The sequence below is a fragment of the Grammomys surdaster genome, unplaced genomic scaffold (genome assembly GCF_004785775.1).
Source record: "Grammomys surdaster isolate TR1022 unplaced genomic scaffold, NIH_TR_1.0 97, whole genome shotgun sequence".
Taxonomy (NCBI): Eukaryota; Metazoa; Chordata; class Mammalia; order Rodentia; family Muridae; genus Grammomys; species Grammomys surdaster.
The window spans coordinates 6,624,271-6,644,932 of record NW_021604576.1 but is presented as its reverse complement, the minus strand read 5'-3'; the positions used below and the strand labels follow the sequence as shown (position 1 = coordinate 6,644,932).

Below are 20,662 nucleotides of genomic sequence, written 5' to 3'. Positions count from 1 at the left end.
CAGTGCTAAGGTTGCTGAGCAAGAGGGGTACTTGGGTTTTTTTGTTGTTTTGTTTGTTTGTTTTGTTTTTATATTTTATTTATTTACAATACAGATGTCATCCCCTTTCTTCATTTCCCTTCCCTAGAACACCCCTATCCCATCCCCCCTCCTCCTTTTGCTTTTATACCATTTTAATTACATGCAAGTATTAAGGTGAATTCTAGGTTGAGGAACTAGCAATACAATAGATGCAAATAGTCAAGGAACAAGCAAGACAATAAACACAAATAGTCAAAGGACAAACAAGGCAATAATCAAAATTCCATGAAAGTGAACACTCCAGTGATCACTGTTTCTAAGGGCTTATCTGACATTAGGCTAGAACAAAGAAGTACTTTCAGGCAGGAATCTGAATCCTAGGCTAGAAGAAGTAATTTCAGGCAGGAATCTAAATTTTAGGCTAGAACAAGGAAGTAGGCTTCAGACATGAAAATGACTTTGTTTGATTTTTTTTTTATGCTACTAAAGGAGAAAAACTATTGAGAGAATTTTTAATTTCAATCATTAATTTTTATTATAAGAATACATTCAGTAGAAAATCCAGATAAACAAACAGAAGAATGAAAAAGACATCCTTAAAAGTGAAGCTATACAAACTAGGAATTTTATTTTTTATTACAAAAGAGTTTAGTTACATGTAATAGTTTCTTTGCTATTTTTCTTCCTTGTTTTTTGGTAAATGTGCATGGGTGTCTACATGTATGTCTATACACCATATGTATGCAGTGCCTGCAGAATCCAGAAGAGGATATTGGACCCTCTGTGACTAGAGCTACAGATAGTTATGAGCTTCCATGTGGGGCCTGTGAACTGAACTTCAGACTCCTGGAGGGGAAACTGGTACCCTTAACAGCAGAGAGATCTCTCCAGCCACTTCCTTTGTCATTTTAAAAACCAGGAACTTCCTGTGTACTTTTCTGTACACCATTTCCATTTCTAGAGTTGCCATCATTACTAGTCTAACCTACACCTAACCTTTATCTGGAACATGGTATGTTCACAAAAGGTTATTCTTCTCAACTTTCTTCTTCTGGCATGTGCTCATCAGACACATCAGGGATACAAATATTAAACAGTAACTGCAGATAGCAAGTCAACTTCTGAAACCAAACCAACTTCAACTTAAAGTATATCAGTGGCACATAAAACAGCAGTCCACTGAGAAGGAAGAGAAACACATAGATATAATGCATCTTTGGAGACTTGACGAGCGGAATCAAAACCAAGCTCAGGCTGATGGCTATTGTTATGAACGTGAACGGTAAAAACACCTGAAAAGATAAAAATGAAGAAAGAAATTAGATGTGAAAATCCATATAGGATGGCTGAATAGTCCCATAAGTAACAATAATAGGAAGCTGATGATAGAGAGTAGGGTAAGTCCGCCTTTTAGATAGATCAATGTACTCAAGACTTATAATGTCACAATGAAAGGGAATGTCGAGATTACTCAGAGAAGGTGCTGGCTAAGGGGCATTAAAAGCTAGCTTTGACTCTTTATGAGTGGGGATGGTCATAAGCATATGCTGATTATCATTTGACCACCTGCAGGCATAAGTGGAATGAACTTATTCAGAAGGAGTTTCTAGGACTGCTGGGATGGAGGGGGTTCTGGGCAATTTTCCATAGAAAATATTTTAAATCGCTGATCAAGTTAAGAGAAAAACTATTTTTACCCTCGGTTAATCAAGTTAATATCAACAGTCAAATATTAGGATTGTAGTCGTTTCACATATTAAAAAGAAATATATTAAGACAGAAAATTTTCAGTCTGAAATAATTCTATTTTTGTTTTGATAAAATATTAAAGATTCATTCTTGGTACCAGGATTGTGCTAGAAATATAAACATCCCACACTTAATACTACATTACCCTTGATTTTTTTTCCCTTCAGGGTCCCACTAAGTAGTTCAGGTCATCTTTAAACTCATAATTTTTCTGCCTCAGTCTCCCAAAGCCTCTAAATTAACTTTAATTATAGATATATACCACCTAGCTCTAGACAAGCAATTTTGAGATCTCTATAGAAGACATGAATCTATACTCTACTGGTATGATACAGTGGTTGAAATGATTAAACTTTTTAGTGAGTGTGTAATTCATTTGAGTCCTAAATAACAGTCTCCTCTTAATTATTTATAGGCCTGTAAGAAAGAAAACTCACCATCTCACAGATCAGTATTTTATCAAATAATTGAATGAAGGATGTGAGGATTCATGAGGGCAGGCCAAAAAAAAAATATTTAACCATTTGTGCATAAGGTTGTCCTTACTTTTTAAAAAGCACATGTAAGTCAAATAATAGTACAATGATAGCTGTTAAGGTTATACACTGAATTTTTGCATGCCTTTGCTTATATAATCCAGCCAAGATTCTTAGGGGGCAAGTACTGACTGTGTCCATTGAAGATATGGATAATAAGTCAACAGTGAAATTAGAGGAATCTTAAAAGAAGGTAGGAACTAGGCATGAGCCCAAATTCTCAATCACCTTGTATTTCTTGATATATTGGAACTCTATAAACAATTCATAACTTCCTCTCAATTGTACCTAATCAGTGGTATAAGCCTGAGTCCAAATTCTTAATGATATTACCTTGTATTTCCTGATGTTTTGGGACCCTATCAACAATTCATAACTTCCTCTCAATTGTACTTAGTCAGTGATAGAATTGTGAGTGAGAAAACAGCAATGAGGCAAAAGATCTTAAAAGATAGAGATATGAGATTAGGAGGAGAGGACACTCTGGGATGTACTTCCAGGGAGAAAATGGACATCAACCATACACTGATAGGGGCCGGGCTTCATTTATTTCTGTACCAAGAGAAGAGAGTCTAGCAAGGCTTGCAATATAGTCACATTACAACCAGTTCCCAAATATGCAAGAGTTTAGTGATAGCTGAATGGGAGAAGCAGAAGGCACGACTGAAAGGAAAAGACAGTGGTAAATCCACAGAATTGGTGACTAGGACATCACTTCCTTTCTCTCTGGATTTTGATATTTTATATTTAGCAAGAGTCAGACACTCTATAGAGACTGTGAGAATTGAATCTTAGCTTCATTCTGTGTTATATGAGTTTTGACAAGTGACATACTTCCTAAAAATGCATTTTCTCTACTCTAATATGGATATAAATAGGAAGGGTGTCTAACTTTTGTAGGACAGGTAATCCTCCAACAAAGCTTTGGTCATTGCTACCAGCCAATCGAGACTATTCATTATGTGTGTAGACTCTCTCCCTGATAACATCCTCATGCTGCCAAATTTTTGCTTGTTACTTTTTCTGTGAAGAAAGAATGCTATCTTTTTACATGACATATTTTCTTCCCTCAACTAAAAGCAAGTTTACAGTAATAAAATTCAAGAGAAGAAATCTGCTGATGATCCAAATAAGCTGATATTTCATAACAGTAAATATCTTCATGAGTTTACATCTTCTGTCTATCATTTGGTATATCTTTCTTTACTGTAAAAGATACAGCATGCATAATAATGATGTACGTAAGCCATGCAATCTCAGGTCAAATGACTTCCAGTGATCTGTCCCACCATCCAAAAACATCTGCCTTTCTCATTAACAAATCCTTAGATCAAACCTAAGAGATTTTTTATTAAGTAAAGCTTATTCACCATGAACAAAATGAAAATAAAGACCACATTATCCATATTTGCTTCTAAGTTTGCTAAATAGTAACATATATCATGTAGATTTTCCAAATATACTCTTCAAATACAGTCATGTATCTGATTTCATATGGAGCAAATTTACCCAGCCCACCTTTACCTTATATGGTCTGTGTAGATTGGGTTCCTGGTACCTCAGTTTCAAGATTCCTATTGTTGTTAAGACACTCCAAATAGAAACAACAAAATAGAGATAGTTTATCAGTTCAATTAGATTTGTTAAGACAATTGCAATGGATCCCATACTGACATTTAGTAACACAGCTATAAAGGGTGAAGAGTGGACGTTCAGGGTACTAAACAACAAGGGCAGCTGGCCATTCTCACTTGCAATATATAACAATCTTGCTGATTCAAGTACATTAATCACAAGGTTGCTGAACAGTGAGGCAGAAATAGCAAAAGGAACAGTCCATGTTAATTTGGGAATGACCCTGTCTGTCCATGTAAGAGCCACAGCATCTGCAGAAAAAAAAATATGCAAAAGTGTGTTGAGAAAGAGAATCTAATGATAAACCTTTATACAAATACTTCACAGACAAAACATAAAATCTAAAAACTATCTACAAAGAGAAATTTGTTATTTCCTTTTTCACATTTAAGTAGCATCTTAGGCTGGTGCCTAATTTGGTTCACCATACTGCATCATGAATAGTTAAGTTTATGTCTTGCTGAAAAGATCAGGAACTTTTTGAAGGCAAAGACCCCTCATGCCTTATTTATAACATCAGTAATTTACTCACAGACAGACATTGTAATAATGAATTTTCAATAAACAGTTGAGAAATGCATTAGTTGTGCTCAGGAAATTGAAAGTATGATTATAAACTATGACTAGCAGAGAGAATGCTGACACACTTAGTGTTAGTTAGTGTCAGAAAAAGCAAAACACAGAACTACTGACAGAATCTGAAACTCACCCAAACCATAGTGTTGGAAGCCATGGCAAGACCTTACTCTTGGCAAACACTCATCTTTGGCTCTCCTGTCTACTATTCTTCTCTCTGCTTACCTTCCATGATTCACTTGCTGTATTTTCAGTTCTCAGAACTTCAAACAAGGCCTCATACCAACCCACCTTAGTAACCCTTCTTCCTGATCTTTAGATTTAGCCATCATCCTGCTAGATAGATGTTTTTAGAACCCCTGGTAATGGAAAGGCTTTGTGAGAACAACAGGTATAACCTAGTTAGACCCCACAGCTGCAGCTAGCTTCCTTCTTCACCTGCAAAGCCCTCTTTCCTTTCCTACCCCTCCCCATATCCTGTTTTCAGAGTATATAACCTGTGTGAACAATAAAATCTTTGCCAGCTTGATCAAAATTCTTGACCTGCTGTGCATTTTTATTTTCTCACACATCTCAGTCCTCTCCACAGGGTCTAAGGGTCCCACTTGATTGTCCAGCTGGACTGAACACCATAGTACAATGTAAAATGTAAAAACTGAGCATAAATTACACACAGATCAAAAATATTTGTGATACTAAAAAATTTTCTAAGCTACAGGTTGATGGTTCTTAGCTGCAAGTGACTTCATTCTTCAGAGGCCATGTGACAATGTCTAGAGAATTATCTAATTTTCCATAACTGGAGAAGTAGGCATTTGCTGTTGACATCCTAGTGGGTAGTAGCCAGAGATGCTGATAAACATCTTGTGATACTCAGGACAGTTTTATAAAAACATGTAGTCTAGGATTTGGGAAATAGGGCAATGGTGATGTGAAGTGAAATTTTCTGGTATCTTTAGAAACTTAGTTGTGTCATATGATGTTCTTCTGGAAGCTGTCTTGTAAGAGGATGTTTTGCTGAAGGAGACGTGAAAGGCTATTTTGCTGAACCAGACATGTGAGAGGATGTTTTGATGAGAATAGACATGTCACCACATGTTTTTCTGGAAGCTGTCTTGTGAGAAGGCATATGATATTTTGCTGGCACAGACTCTTGAGAGGGCAAATGTTGTTTAGAAAGAATATAAATATAATCCCTTAGACAGTGAGAAGATGATCTTGCATGGGTTCACCTTGCAACGCTTTTCTGGTCTTCATTGATCTTCACTTGTTAAGGCTTCAGAGAGAGAAATGCATCTTGTGGTATTCTGGCTGCTGCTTGCAGCTTTTGTGGACTCTTGATGATTCAGTGGAGACTCTCAAGTTTCTTCTGGATCAAGCTGTTGCAAATGATTCATGTTTGATGTTTTGGACTGGACTGCTGAAATCCTGACAACAAAGATTAGAATTGTCCCAAAGTACTACTTCTAAATAGGTCCACATTCCCGTTTTTTATTAATCATTCTTTTCACTCGCCTCTTTTAGATAAACTAGAAGGGAGGTTGAAGTGTTTAAGAACCATTATTAAAGTAGGTTTTGAACAATCGAAGCCTACAGCCATGTGCTTGCTTCCTATGTGACGTTCTGGTTCAATACTGACTACTCCAAACCAAAGTGCTCCAAAATATTGGTGTATTGAAATTCAGAAACCTTGCATTAGAGAAACCATTAAAGCATATTCTGAAATTGTTATTTGTGTTTGAAGGCCAAAATTTAAAAAAAAAAAAACACCTTAGGAACACAAACTCAATATTACAGTCAGTATAAAAACTACCAATAGATGGAATCCAAGGGGATTTGAAAGATGGAAATGGAACTAGAAATTATCATCCTGAGTGAGTTAAGCCAATCACAAAAGAACACACATGGTATTCACTCACTGATTATTGGATACTAGCCCAGAATCTTGAAATGCCCAAGATTCAACTCACAGGCCACATGAAGCTCATGAAGAAGGAAGACCAAGTGGGGGTGATTCGGTCCTTCTTAGAAGGAGCAACAAAATACTCAAGGGAGCAAATATGGAGACAAAGTGAGGGACAGAAACTGAAGGAGGGGCCGTCTGAAGACCATTCTACCTGAGTATCCATCCCATGTGCAGTCACCAAAGGTAGATGCTGATGTGGAAGTCAGGAAGTGCATGCTGATAAGAGCCTGATATGGATGTCTCCTCAGAGGGCTGCAAGAGTCTGACATATTCAGAGGCAGATGCTCACAACTAGCCATTGAACTGATCATGGGGTTCCCAATGGAGGAGTTAGAGTAAAGACTGAAGGAGCTGAAAGGGTTTGTGGCACCATGAGGAGAGCAACAATGCCAACCAACCAGAGCTCCCAGGGTCTAAACCACCAGCCTGGGAGCACTTAGGGAGGGATCCAGGGCTTCAGCTGTATACGTAAGAGCATAAGAGCGGAAGGCCCTGCTGGGCATAGGTGGGAGAAGAGATCCTTGACCCCATGAAGGCTGGACGCCCCAAGAGGTGGGAATTTGAGGGTGGAGAGTTGGGAGGGGGTAGATAGAGGTTACATCTGCAGAGAAGAAGGAGGAGGGGTGAGGGGATAGGGGATTCCTGGGAGGGTGGGGGATGGGGTAAGGGGACAACATATGAAATGTAAATAAAACATCCAATAAAAAAAGAAAGAAAGATGGAAATGAGGGAGTGGAGATGATTAAAATACATTGCATCCATTTATGAAAATGTCAAAGAATAAAGAAAACATAATGTTTAAAGAAATTGCCAATAGACAAAAATAAGCATTACTCATGGAAATTCTCTTGACTCCAATTTGAACTATGAAAATATATGATAAGGCAGACCTTCCCATCACAAAAAAATAAGTTGCGTTTTCTATGAACTGAGCAGAGCAGAATCTAATGTCCCTGGGAGGTAGGTGTCCTATAAGCTCTTAATTTTGTCCACAGGTTTCCAGACAAGTCATCATTACATCAGTAGTTTGATGTATAATAAACAATAAGACTTTTAGAATGTAGCCAAATTAAATTATCAGTGGATCATGTCCTTAAGATCTCATTTTTTTGTTGAGACAGGGTATGTCTGTCACTGGCTGTCCTGGAACTGACTCTGTAGATCAGGCTTGTCTCAAACTGAGAGATCTGCCTGTCAATACCTCCTGTGTGCTAGGATTAAAGGTATGTTCCACCATGTTCCCACAATCTTACCTCTTAATCAGTGTTTGTTTGCTAGTTTAGAAATAAGATCTTCTATGTATCCCAGGCTGGCTACAAATGTGTAATCATCTTGTCTCAGTTTTTAAATGCCGGAATTATAGATATGCACTGCCACATTCACCTCTTAACCTATGTTAAATAGCCCCACCTGCCACATCACCCATTCCTGACTGTTATCTTACCGAATTGGGTGTTACTTAAAAATATACTGTTGAGTGTTCTTACTCATTCCAAATAAGGTCTTGCTGTTAGACACCCAGACTTTAACACACTACATCATTTCAGATATGTTTTGAAATATTTCCTTCCCATACTGCACAGGAAATCTTCAGTTTCTCAGTGAACATTCTACAACCACAATTCCTTATAGCTCGAACATCTCATATAGCTCTACCCACACTGAGTTTCAAAAATTAAAGGTATTTTAATAAAAATTAAAGACTATACTCCTGTATGATTTTTAGCATTATTCTACAAGTTTTTGTCTCAGTTTTAACTATTTTCTATATTTTTATTTAAAGTTTTATTATACATGTAATATATATTATGCATGTAATATATATTACTGTTTTATATATATATATATATATATACATATATATATTAAAATGAAAAATAGTGAAGCCTATAAAGTCAAAAAGTCCTTGTTCTCACCAAGTTCTTATTCATGTATTCCAGATGTAAATGCTTCTAACATCTGGCTGCTTCCTTATCCTGTGTTTCTCTGTAATTATAAATTACATTATATTATATTATTATATTATATTAGCCTATGAGGGTTGGATGCTTGAGTTGTGTGTGTTTGTACATGAGTGTGGAGATTCTCATGTGACTGAATGTTTACATTTGCTTTTGTTCACTTCCCGTGTATCTTGGTCATATTGATACACATGCATCCATATAATTAATTATTTTAGGTACTTCTCAGTACTCTGTTATATAATCATAGATTATCCATTTATTCTATATTGATAGATTTACAGGCTATTTTTCAATTATTTGTTAATTGAAAATGTGCTTTAAAACAGAGCTTCATAGCAATGTCTTTGAAAAATGAAGGCTGAAGAGAAGATCAAAGTTCCAAACCAGCCTGGGCTATATAGCAAGATTCTAGGCCTCCTCCCCCAAAATGTACTTTAATAAAAAATACAAGAGCATAATGTTAAACAATTTAATGCATGATATAGCTGGCTATTGACCACAGCAAGAAATTATTTTGATGTCAAAAATTTCTCATGAAAATTCTTTCTTTCTTATTTATTAATTTTTATTTGCTTTGACATAGGGTCTCGCTATATAGCTCTGGATAACATAGAACTACCTATGTAGACCAGCTATGCCTGGCTTCTGTGCCTTCAATTCTTATTATTTATATAATTCTGTTCAGAGTACATTCTTAGAAGTATGACTTGTGAGCATACAATTCTTTTTTTCTAATTTTTATTTCACGATGATGAAGATGATGATGATGTGTATAGGAGGTTCATACAGAGAGAGAGAGAGAGAGAGAGAGAGAGAGAGAGAGAGAGAGAGAGAGAGAGAGAGGAAGACAACTTTGAGCTTAAGAGTCAGCTCTCTTCTTCCACTGTGGGTTCCAACAATCCAGTTCATGTCACTAGGGTTTCACAGAAAATGCGTGACCCATTGAGCCATCTCATGAGCTCATAAATGTGTAGTTTTTAAATAGGAGAAACACTACAAAGTTCATCCAAAAATGATTGCATCAATTTGTTAGTAACTAATTCTAAAATTTCCACTCACAGTTCAAATTTCTTAACGCAGCTAGGTATTTGAGACAAACTTCCTGTAGGCAGCCTGAACAAGGAAACTTTCTTAATATCTGTTTCCACATCACTTCTTAACCATTTAGATTATTGTGCCCCATGTTACTATGCCATATTTTAAGTATGGCTCAGAAACCTCTAGAACAGCTTGTGAGCAGTCTGCGAACACCCTGTCAGCAGGGCTTCTGGATTGGTTGGTCTGCAGATTGAAAATGTTGGAGCCAAAAATCCTTCCACACTCTTTCCACATTCCAAATTCTAAAGAAACACATTTCTTTCCTCATGTATAAAAATTTCACAATAAAAATTTGGTAGTTGTTTGTTTGGTTTGATTTGGTTTGAAAAAAGGTCTCTGTATGTAGCTCTGCTTGTCAGGGAATTTGCTATGCCTCCCTCCAACTCACAAGGATCCAGCTGCCTCTCCCTCTAAAGAGATGGAATTAAAGGCATGTGCCTCCACACCCACATGAGGAACTTTTCTTTCAGGCTGAAGAGATGGCTCAATGGTTGAGAGCTCTGGTTGCTCTTGCAGAGAACTCAGGTTCAGTTTTCAGCTCCCATGGCAGCTCACAACTGTCTGTCACTTCAGTTCCTGTTCATCCAACTGCCTCATGCAGACACACATGCAGGCAAAACACCAATGCACACAAAATAAAAGCAAATACAAATATTAAAATAAGATTTTTTAAAAAAGAGCTCTTTTTTTTTTCCTTAAGAGAACAGTAAGTGTGGAAACATGACAGCAATCTGGCACGTACAGATTAAACACCATACATGTGACTAGACTGTCTGAGCTTTTTTATATATAAACTGCAGAGACTATTATCATAGATCCCAATGTGCCTTAAAGAAAATGTAACATCATTTTACATTATATTCTAAAACTTCCATAGTCTTTTGGAATATTTCTGTACTCTTGATTGAAAGCATACCGCCAACCCTCAAGTCTGTAACTCCTAATAGCTTACCTCTTTTGTTTATAACCATATCTGTAGTTATATAAATCATGCAGTTCATAAAGCAAAAAAACCTGTTCACTAGTTCCTTTTTATTTGCATGAAAATGTAGAACCTTTTCCATCATTAACACATCATAAACCACTGTTCTCTTAAGTGTCCATCAACAATATGACCTTCTAAAACCCTCATGGGGTCAGTGAGAGGGCTCTATAGGTAAAGGTGCTTGCTGCAATACCTGAAGACCTGAGTTCTATCCTCACATGGCAGAAGGAGAGAATAAGCTTCTGCAAGTTGTCCTCTGACTTTCATATACACAACAGAACACACATGCACACACATTAAATAGATAAATAAATAAATAAATAAATAGATAGATAGATAGATAGATAGATAGATAGATAGATAGATAAACAAATGCAATTTAAATATTTAAACAAAAACCCAGGATAGTCTATTATATAGACTTAGATGAGCTATTTATTTCAAACTTTTTGGATATTTTGGTGATCTCTAATTTTGTGCTACAAAACTGATAATATGAGTCTTCCCTAAGTGTACATTTTTGTACATTGTTCTGAGTGTTTTCTCAACTTGAGATTCTAATGTAGTAAAAGTATACATATTAAAATTTTAAAGTAACAATTCAAATTTTAAATCAAGTCTGAAGATTGTAAACCTGAAAAGAGCAGTAATAAAAAAAAATTACAAACGAAAGTTAGAAGCTTCCTGAGTTTTCCACACAGGCCCAAGCTATTAGGCTATTTATGAAATTATTGCAATTTCTATGCTGTTCCAAAGAATATTTTACATTTCTCTAGTAGCCAGTATAGCCAGAGCACTGCCTACAATCATATAGTCACAAAGAGTGCCAGATTCAGTGAATCACATCCTCAGTGGTCACTGGCAAGTAGCTCTGGCCACATTCATAGCTGGCATTATAAATCAGTAGTTCTCAATCTGTGGGTCACAACTCCTTTGGGGGCTCAAATGATCCTGTATTTGCTGGCTTTGTATGTCAACTTAACACAAGTTAGAGTCATCAGAGAGGAAGGAGCTTCAGTTAAGGAAATACCTCCATGAGATTTATTTTCTAAATTAGTGATCAATAGAGGAGGGCCCAGCCTATTGTAGGTGGTGTCATTGCTAGGCTGATGGTCCTGAGTTCTATAAGAAGATAGTCCAGGCAAGCAATGAGGAGCAAGCCAGTAAGCAGCATCCCTCCATAGCCTCGGCAGCTCTTGCCTCCAGGTTCCTGCCCCATTTGAGTTCCTGTCCTGACTTCCTTCACTGATCAACTACAATGTGAAGTGAAATCTAAATAAACCCATTCTTCCCTAACTTGGTCTTTGGTTACAATATTTTGTTACAACAATAAAAACTCTAAGAAAGACCTTTCCAAAGGGTTCAGATATCAAATATCTTGAATATCAGATATTTACATTACAGTTCACAACAGTAGCAAAATTACAATTATGAAGCAGCAACAGAAGTAATTTTATGTTGGGGTCACTTCAACATGAGGAACTGTGTTACAGGCTCGCAGCATTAGGAAGGTTGAGAACTACTGTTACAAAGGACCCCTGACACAGCTCAGGTAGTTCTTGAATCAGTGTATCTACACAGGGTTGGTTGCATTTGCTTTGTTCCCATGGAGGCTTGCTTCCATCTCATCTCTCATGTCGAGTATATCTAGACCCATAGAGAACCAACTCTGCTGTGGCACAACGCTTGGCAGCATTCTACAGTGTAGTCATATTGCAGTGGAGGCAATTCCATGGGACTTTTATATTAAACCTATGCTGAGGTTTGAAATGTCCCCAAGTAAACAAATGATCATGTCGAAGGAGTTGGAAATCCGGAACACTCTGATTTTACCATTGCACACGGTATATACTGTGACGAGGTACTGTATGATACCTTATAAATATGTATGATTCTAGGTCAGTAAAGAAACTTACCCCCAGTTCTCTAATACCCACCAAATCACGAAGAGTCACTCAATACTGCTTAGTCCGAAGTTACTGAGTGACAGGCTTTATGTCAAGAGGTGACAACTTGAGGTATGGTGGTAGGAGACAGCTGGTCCCCCATTTTCCCTGTTTTTCTTTCTTTTTTTCAGATTTCTTTTTACCACTTGAATGTGCTATTCATCTTTAAGTGACAGTTCGTCTATCTTTGAGAGTTTCTCTCTCTCACTTCTTTTCTTTTCTTTTCTTTCCTTTCCTTTTCTTTTCTTTTTTCTTTTCTTTTCTTTCCTAAAAAAGGTCTCTCCAACCTAGAGATCCTCCAGCCTCAGCTTTCCAAGTGCTCTAGCATGCTCTAGATCACAGGCACATGCTCACCAGCTGTTACTAGAACACCATGAGTCAAGTCTATATAATAATGAACAGTGTGCAGCCATCCTGACTGCAATGTGACTCAACTGTACCGAAAGAACTATATTTTATTTCTGGCTTGCTATTTGCATATAGAAACCTGAAGACAGGACTTCCTTGGGTGTCAGAACCATCAGGTAGGAAATATTAGTGTCTTAAGACACTAGAAAGATCCCTGGCACAGTCTTTAATTCTTTATTCTTCAGTTGTAGCTTGAATCAAAATTTCAATTTATTTAGGGTCATTTGTCAGCACAAAATTTAGAGTTATTTAAGATAAGTATCTATTTCACATACTAATAATATTGATTATAGCCATCAACTAGCTATTAGTGTTTGCTTATTCAGCTGCCAAAGTCCCTCATTTCAAACTTGCCACTCACAGTGTCACACAGATTATTGACAATCAAGTGTTTGCACTTATTAAAAGACATAGTTACTGTTTATGCAGAATCACTCTGCCTGAGATCATTCAAACAGTAACTAATACTTCGAATCTGTGTCACTCATCTGCACTACACATACCTTTTCCACATAATCAGAAGGCACATAGCTATGTTTGAAATGAATCATACTCTCACCACCCTGTTATTAAAACATCATGAATTGAGCCTCTCACTTTAATAATGAACAGTGCACAGCCATCTTGACTGGCAACGTGGCACAGCTATGCTAGAAGAACTGTATTTTATTTACTGTCTTGCTATTTACATATACCAACCTGAAGAGAGAATTTCCCGAGGTGTCAGAACTGTCAGGTAGGAAATATTAGCCAGTATGTACACCACAGTCACCAGAGGCAGTGCTGTAAATATGCATCTAGGAATTGTTTTGTTGGGTTTCTTCAGCTCCCCTATAACACACAAAACAGTAACATCAAACTTGAGAAAAATTAAAAATAAATGGTTTTTTGGTAGTGTTTACAGCTTTTTTTATTGGAGGTTTATTTACATTTCATTTGTTATCCCCTTACCCCATCCCCCCTCACCCAGGAACCCCCTATCCCATCACCCCTCCTCCTGCTTCTCTATGGATGTGCCCCTACCTACACCCCCACTCCCACCTCCCCACCCTCAAATTCCCACCCACTGGGGCGTCCAGCCTTCATGAGACCAAGGATCTTCATAGACTTAGTTTTAAAATTGCACGTATCAAATATCAGACAGCATTCTTTCCGTTCATTCTGCCATGACACCCCCACACACTCAGAGACAAACTACTACTGCACACTGATGCATTTCTTAAGACACTAGAGTTGGGGTTAAGGTGCAGTACCCTTTGAAGCCTTCCCCAGTCTCCACACTCCTTGAGTGAGAAGTAGGCACTGTGTTCAAATCGTAGGAACAGAATGTTAAACAGAAACTTCATGAGATGTAATGTCAAGAAGAAGAGTGCCTCACTAGGCAATCGCATAGACAAAAGTGAAAATCAGGAGTATGTTAAGTGACTGCCAGCAAAAACAAGAGCTGTGGAGACAGGCCAGGTGACAGGTTGATGGGTCCTTTTTTTATTTCTGTCTAATTGGTGATCTGGCCCTTTAAAAAAAAAAAAACGCCCTCTGCCCCTGCCTGGTCCTCTGGGCTGGAGCAGACACAGAGTTGGTCTGCTCCCGTCCTGTTGAGAAACTGAATCCTGAGTCATCCAGGAGCCACTACACTCAGAGCAGCTGGTAAGAACTCCATCTCACTCCCTAAACCCCAGAGATAGATCGGGGAGCCAGGGACATCCAGGGCACAGCAGCTACCCAAACCCCGCCCCTCCGGAATTCCACTTCCCTTCTGCCCCTGCCTGGTCCTCTGGGCTGGAGCAGACACAGAGTTGGTCTGCTCCTGTCCTGTGGAGAAACTGAATCCTGAGTCATACAGGAGCCACTGCACTCAGAGCAGCTGACACAGAGTCGGTCTGCTCCTGTCCTGTTGAGAAACTGAATCCTGAGTCATCCAGGAGCCACTGCACTCAGAGCAGCTGGAGCCACTGCACTCAGAGCAGCTGAAACTGAATCCTGAGTCATCGAGGACCCACTGCACTCAGAGCAGAAGGATTTCCAGATCCAAGAGGTGGCCTGAGTCCCAGGAGTTATTCCACCCAGGAGATTAGGAGCATAAGACCACAGAGACCTCTGGACTCTGAGGAGCTCTGCAATAAGCAAGATAACTGGAAATACAGACTCCAGTTTTACACAGTGAGGGCAGGTACCACTAGAGTTAACCAGATGGCGAAAGGCAAGCTCAAGAACATAAGCAACGGAAACCAAAGTTTCTTGGCATCATCAGTGCCCAATTCTCCCAATATAGCAAGCCCTGAACACCCCATCACACCTGAAAAGCAGGATTCAGAATTAAAATCACTTCTCATGATGATGATAGAGGATTATAAGAAGGAATTAAGTAACTCCCTTAAAGAAATACAGGAGAGTACAAGTAAACAGATAGAAGCCCTTAAAGAGGAATCACAGAAATCCCTTAAAGAAATGGAAGAAAACACAAAGAAGGAATTAAACAAAAACATTCAGGATCTGAAACTAGAAATAGAAACAATAAAGAAAGTTCAAAGGGAGACAACCATGGAGATAGAAAACCTAAGAAAGAGATCAGGAGTCACAGACGCAAGCATCACCAACCGAATACAAGAGATAGAAGAGAGAATCTCAAATGCAGAAGATACGGTGGAAAATATTGACATAGTTGTCAAAGAAAATGCAAAATGCAAAAAACTCCTAACTCAAAACATCCAGGAAATCCAGGACACAATGAGAAGACCAAACCTAAGGATAATAGGTATAGATGAGAATGAAGATTCCCAACTTAAAGGGCCAGTAAATATCTTCAACAAAATTATTGAGGAAAACTTCCCTAACCTAAAGAACAAGATGCCCATAAACATATAAGAAGCCTACAGAACACCAAATAGACTAGACCAGAAAAGAAATACCTCCCGTCACATAATAATCAAAACATCAGATGCACAAAACAAAGAAAAAATACTAAAAGCAGTAAGGGAAAAAGGTCAAGTAACATATAAAGGCAGACCTATAAGAATTACACCAGACTTCTCACCAGAGACTATAAAAGCCAGAAGAGCCTGGACTGACATCATACAGACCCTAAGAGAACACAATTGCCAGCCCAGATTACTATACCCAGCAAAACTCTCAATCACTATAGATGGTGAAACCAAGATATTCCATGACAAAACCAAATTTGCACAATATCTTCCCACAAACCCAGCACTTCAAAGGATAATTGATGGAAAATGCCAACACAAGGAGGGAAACTACAATCTAGGAAAAGCAAGTAAGTAATCTTCCAACAACTCCCAAAAAAGATACAAACATAACTTTACCTCTAATAACAAAAATAACAGGAAGCAACAATCATTTTTCCTTAATATCTCTTAACATCAATGGTCTCAATTCCCCAATAAAAAGACGCAGACTATCAGACTGGATACACAAACAAGACCCAGAATTTTGCTGCATACAAGAAACGCACCTCAGTGACAAAGACAGACACTACCTCAGAATAAAAGGATGGAAAACAATTTTCCAAGCCAATGGTCCCAAGAAACAAGCTGGAGTAGCCATTCTAATATCAAATAAAATCGACTTTCATCCAAAATTAATCAAAAAAGATAAGGAAGGACACTTCATACTCATCAAAGGAAAAATCTACCAAGGTGAACTCTCAATTCTGAACATCTATGCTCCGAATGCAAGGGCACCTACATACATAAAAGAAACTTTACTAAAGCTCAAAACACACATTACACCTCACACAATAATAGTGGGGGATTTCAACACCCCACTGTCAGCAATGGACAGATCATGGAAACAGAAACTAAACAGAGACACTTTGAAATTAACAGAAGTTATGAACCAAATGGACTTAACAGACATCTATAGAACATTTCATCCTAAAACAAAAGAATATACCTTTTTCTCAGCACCTCATGGTACCTTCTCCAAAATAGACCATATAATTGGTCACAAAACAAGCCTCTACAGATACAAAAAGATTGAAATAATCCCTTGCATCTTATCAGATCACCACGGACTAAGACTGGTCTTTAATAATGACAAAAACAATGGAAAACCCATGTACACATGGAAACTGAACAACTCTCTACTCAATGATGACTTGGTCAAGGAAGAAATAAAGAAAGAAATAAAAGACTTTTTAGAATTCAATGAAAATGAGGACACATCATACCAAAACTTGTGGGACTCCATGAAGGCAGTGCTAAGAGGAAAGCTCATAGCTCTAAGTGCCTACAAAAAGAAACTGGAAAGAGCACACACTAACAAGTTGACTGCACAACTAAAAGCTCTAGAACAAAAAGAAGCAAATACACCCAGGAGGAGTAGAAGGCAGGAAATAATCAAACTCAGGGCTGAAATCAACCAAATAGAAACAGAAAGAACAATACAAAATATCAATAAAACCAGGAGTTGGTTCTTTGAGAAAATCAACAAGATAGATAAACCCTTAGCCAGATTAACCAGAGGGCACAGAGACAGTATCCAAATTAATAAAATCAGAACTGAAAAGGGAGACATAACAACAGAAACTGAAGAAATTCAAAAAATCATCAGATCCTACTACAAAGGCCTATACTCAACAAAACTGGAAAACCTGGATGAAATGGACAATTTCCTAGACAGATACCAGGTACCGAAGTTAAACCAGGAGCAGATAAACCATCTAAATAGTCCCATAACCCCTCAAGAAATAGCAGCAGTCATCAAAAGCCTCCCCACTAAAAAAAGCCCAGGACCAGATGGTTTTAGTGCTGAATTCTACCAGACCTTCAAGGAAGACCTAATACCAATTCTCTTCAAACTATTCCACAAAATAGAGACAGAAGGAACACTACCCAATTCGTTCTATGAAGCTACAATTACACTCATACCCAAACCCCACAAGGACCCGACAAAGAAAGAGAACTTCAGACCAATCTCCCTTATGAACATCGATGCAAAAATACTCAATAAAATTCTAGCAAACCGAATCCAAGACCACATCAAAACAATCATCCATCATGATCAAGTAGGTTTTATCCCAGGAATGCAGGGATGGTTCAATATTCGGAAATCCATCAATGTAATCCACTATATAAACAAACTTAAAGAAAAAAACCACATGATCATCTCACTAGATGCTGAGAAAGCATTTGACAAAATTCAACATCCCTTCATGATAAAAGTCTTGGAAAGATCAGGAATTCAAGGCCCCTACCTAAACATAGTAAAAGCAATTTACAGCAAACCAGTAGCCAACATCAAGCTAAATGGAGAGAAACTTGAAGCAATCCCACTAAGATCAGGAACTAGACAAGGTTGCCCACTCTCCCCCTACCTATTCAATATAGTACTGGAAGTCTTAGCCAGAGCAATTAGACAGCAAAAAGAAGTCAAAGGGATACAAATAGGAAAGGAAGAAGTCAAAATATCGCTATTTGCAGATGATATGATAGTATACTTAAGTGACCCCCAAACTTCCACCAGAGAACTCCTAAACCTGATAAACAACTTCAGCAAAGTGGCTGGTTATAAAATCAACTCAAACAAATCAGTAGCCTTCCTCTACATGAAAGATAAACAGACTGAAAAAGAAATTAGGGAAATGACACCCTTCACAATAGTTGCAAATAATATAAAATACCTTGGTGTGAATCTAACCAAGCAAGTGAAAGACCTGTATGACAAGAACTTCAAGTCTCTGAAGAAAGAAATTGAAGAAGATCTCAGAAGATGGAAAGATCTCCCATGCTCATGGATTGGCAGGATTAATATAATAAAAATGGCCATCTTGCCAAAAGCAATCTACAGATTCAATGCAATCCCCATTAAAATCCCAACTCAATTCTTCACAGAGTTAGAAAAGGAAATTCTCAAATTCATATGGAATAACAAAAAACCTAGGATAGCGAAAACTATTCTCAACAATAAAAGAACTTCGGGAGGAATCACCATCCCTGACCTCAAGCTGTACTACAGAGCAATAGTGATAAAAACTACCTGGTATTGGTACAGAGACAGGCAGGAAGATCAATGGAATAGAATTGAAGACCCAGAAATGAACCCACACTCCTATGGTCACTTGATCTTTGACAAAGGAGCTAAAAATGTCCAGTGGAAAAAGGACAGCATTTTCAACAAATGGTGCTGGTTCAACTGGAAGACAACATGTAGAAGAATGAAAATTGATCCATTCTTATCCCCTTGTACAAAGCTCAAGTCTATGTGGATAAAGGACCTCCACATAAAACCAGATACACTGAAACTAATAGAAGAGAAGGTGGGGAAAAGCCTCGAATACTTGGGCACAGGGGAAAAGTTCCTGAACAGAACTCCAATGGCATATGCTCTAAGATCGAGAATTGACAAATGGGACTTCATAAAATTGCAAAGTTTCTGTAAGGCAAAGGACACTGTCAATAGGACAAAACGACAACCAACAAATTGGGAAAAGATCTTTACCAATCCTTCATCTGATAGAGGGCTAATATCCAATATATACAAAGAACTCAAGAAATTAGACTCCAGACAACCAAATTACCCTATTAAAAAATGGGGTATAGAGCTTAACAAAGAATTTTCAACGGAAGAAACTCGAATGGCCGAGAAGCATCTAAAGAAATGTTCAGCATCCTTAGTCGTCAGGGAAATGCAAATCAAAACAACCCTGAGATTCCATCTCACACCAGTCAGAATGGCTAAGATTAAAAACTCAGGTGATAGTAGATGCTGGCGAGGGTGTGGAGAAAGAGGAACACTCCTCCATTGTTGGTGGGGCTGCAAGATGGTGCAACCACTTTGGAAATCAGTCTGGCGGTTCCTCAGAAAATTGGACATATCATTACCTGAGGATCCAGCTATACCACTCCTAGGCATATACCCAGAAGATGCTCGAACATATAATAAGGACATATGCTCAACTATGTTCATAGCAGCCTTATTTATAATAGCCAGGAGCTGGAAAGAACCCAGATGTCCTTCAACTGAGGAATGGATTCAAAAAATGTGGTATATTTACACAATGGAGTATTACTCAGCTATTAAAAACAATGAATTCGAGAGGTTCCTAGGTAAATGGATGGAACTAGAAATTATCATCCTGAGTGAGGTAAGCCAATCACAAAAGAAGACACATGGTATTCACTCACTGATTATTGGATATTAGCCTAGAACCTTGAAATGCCCAAGATGCAACTCACAGGCCACATGAAGCCCATAAAGAAGGAAGACCAAGTGAGGGTGATTCGGTCCTTCTTAGAAGGAGCAACAAAATACTCAAGGGAGCAAATATGGAGACAAAGTGAGGGACAGAAACTGAAGGAGGGGCCGTCTCAAGACCACTCCACCTGAGTATCTATCCCATGTGCAATCACCAAAGATAGATGCTGATGTGGAAGACAGGAAGTGCATGCTGATAAGAGCCTGATATGGATATCTCCTCAGAGGCCTTCAAGAGTCAGACATATTCAGAGGCAGATGCTCACAACTAGCCATTGAACTGATCATGGGGTTCTCAATAGAGGAGTTAGAGTGAAGACTGAAGGAGCTGAAAGGGTTTGTGGCACCATGAGGAGAGCAACAATACCAACCAACCACAGCTCCCAGGGTCTAAACCACCAGCCTGGGAGCACTTAGGGGGGGATCCAGGGCTTCAGCTGAATATGTAAAAGTGGAGGGCCCTGCTGGGCATAGGTGGAAGAAGAGAACCTTGACCTCATGAAGGCTGGATGCCCCAGGGGGTGGGAATTTTGAGGGTGGGGAGGTGGGAGTGGGGGGGGGTGTAG

General features: G+C 38.3%; 1 protein-coding gene across 1 annotated transcript in view; it reads right to left on the bottom strand.

The window, feature by feature from the left end:
* Nucleotides 1–717: 717 nt before the first annotated feature.
* Nucleotides 718–20,662, bottom strand: part of Slc7a13 (solute carrier family 7 member 13) — a 23,737-nt gene continuing 3,792 nt past the window's right edge. The window contains exons 2-4 of the mRNA XM_028779498.1: nucleotides 13,584–13,715; nucleotides 3,831–4,192; nucleotides 718–1,313 (exon numbers count right to left, since the gene is read on the bottom strand). Of these exons, the coding sequence (XP_028635331.1) occupies nucleotides 1,059–1,313; nucleotides 3,831–4,192; nucleotides 13,584–13,715 (749 nt within the window). The 3' untranslated portion in view covers nucleotides 718–1,058. The remainder of the gene's footprint in view (nucleotides 1,314–3,830; nucleotides 4,193–13,583; nucleotides 13,716–20,662) is intronic.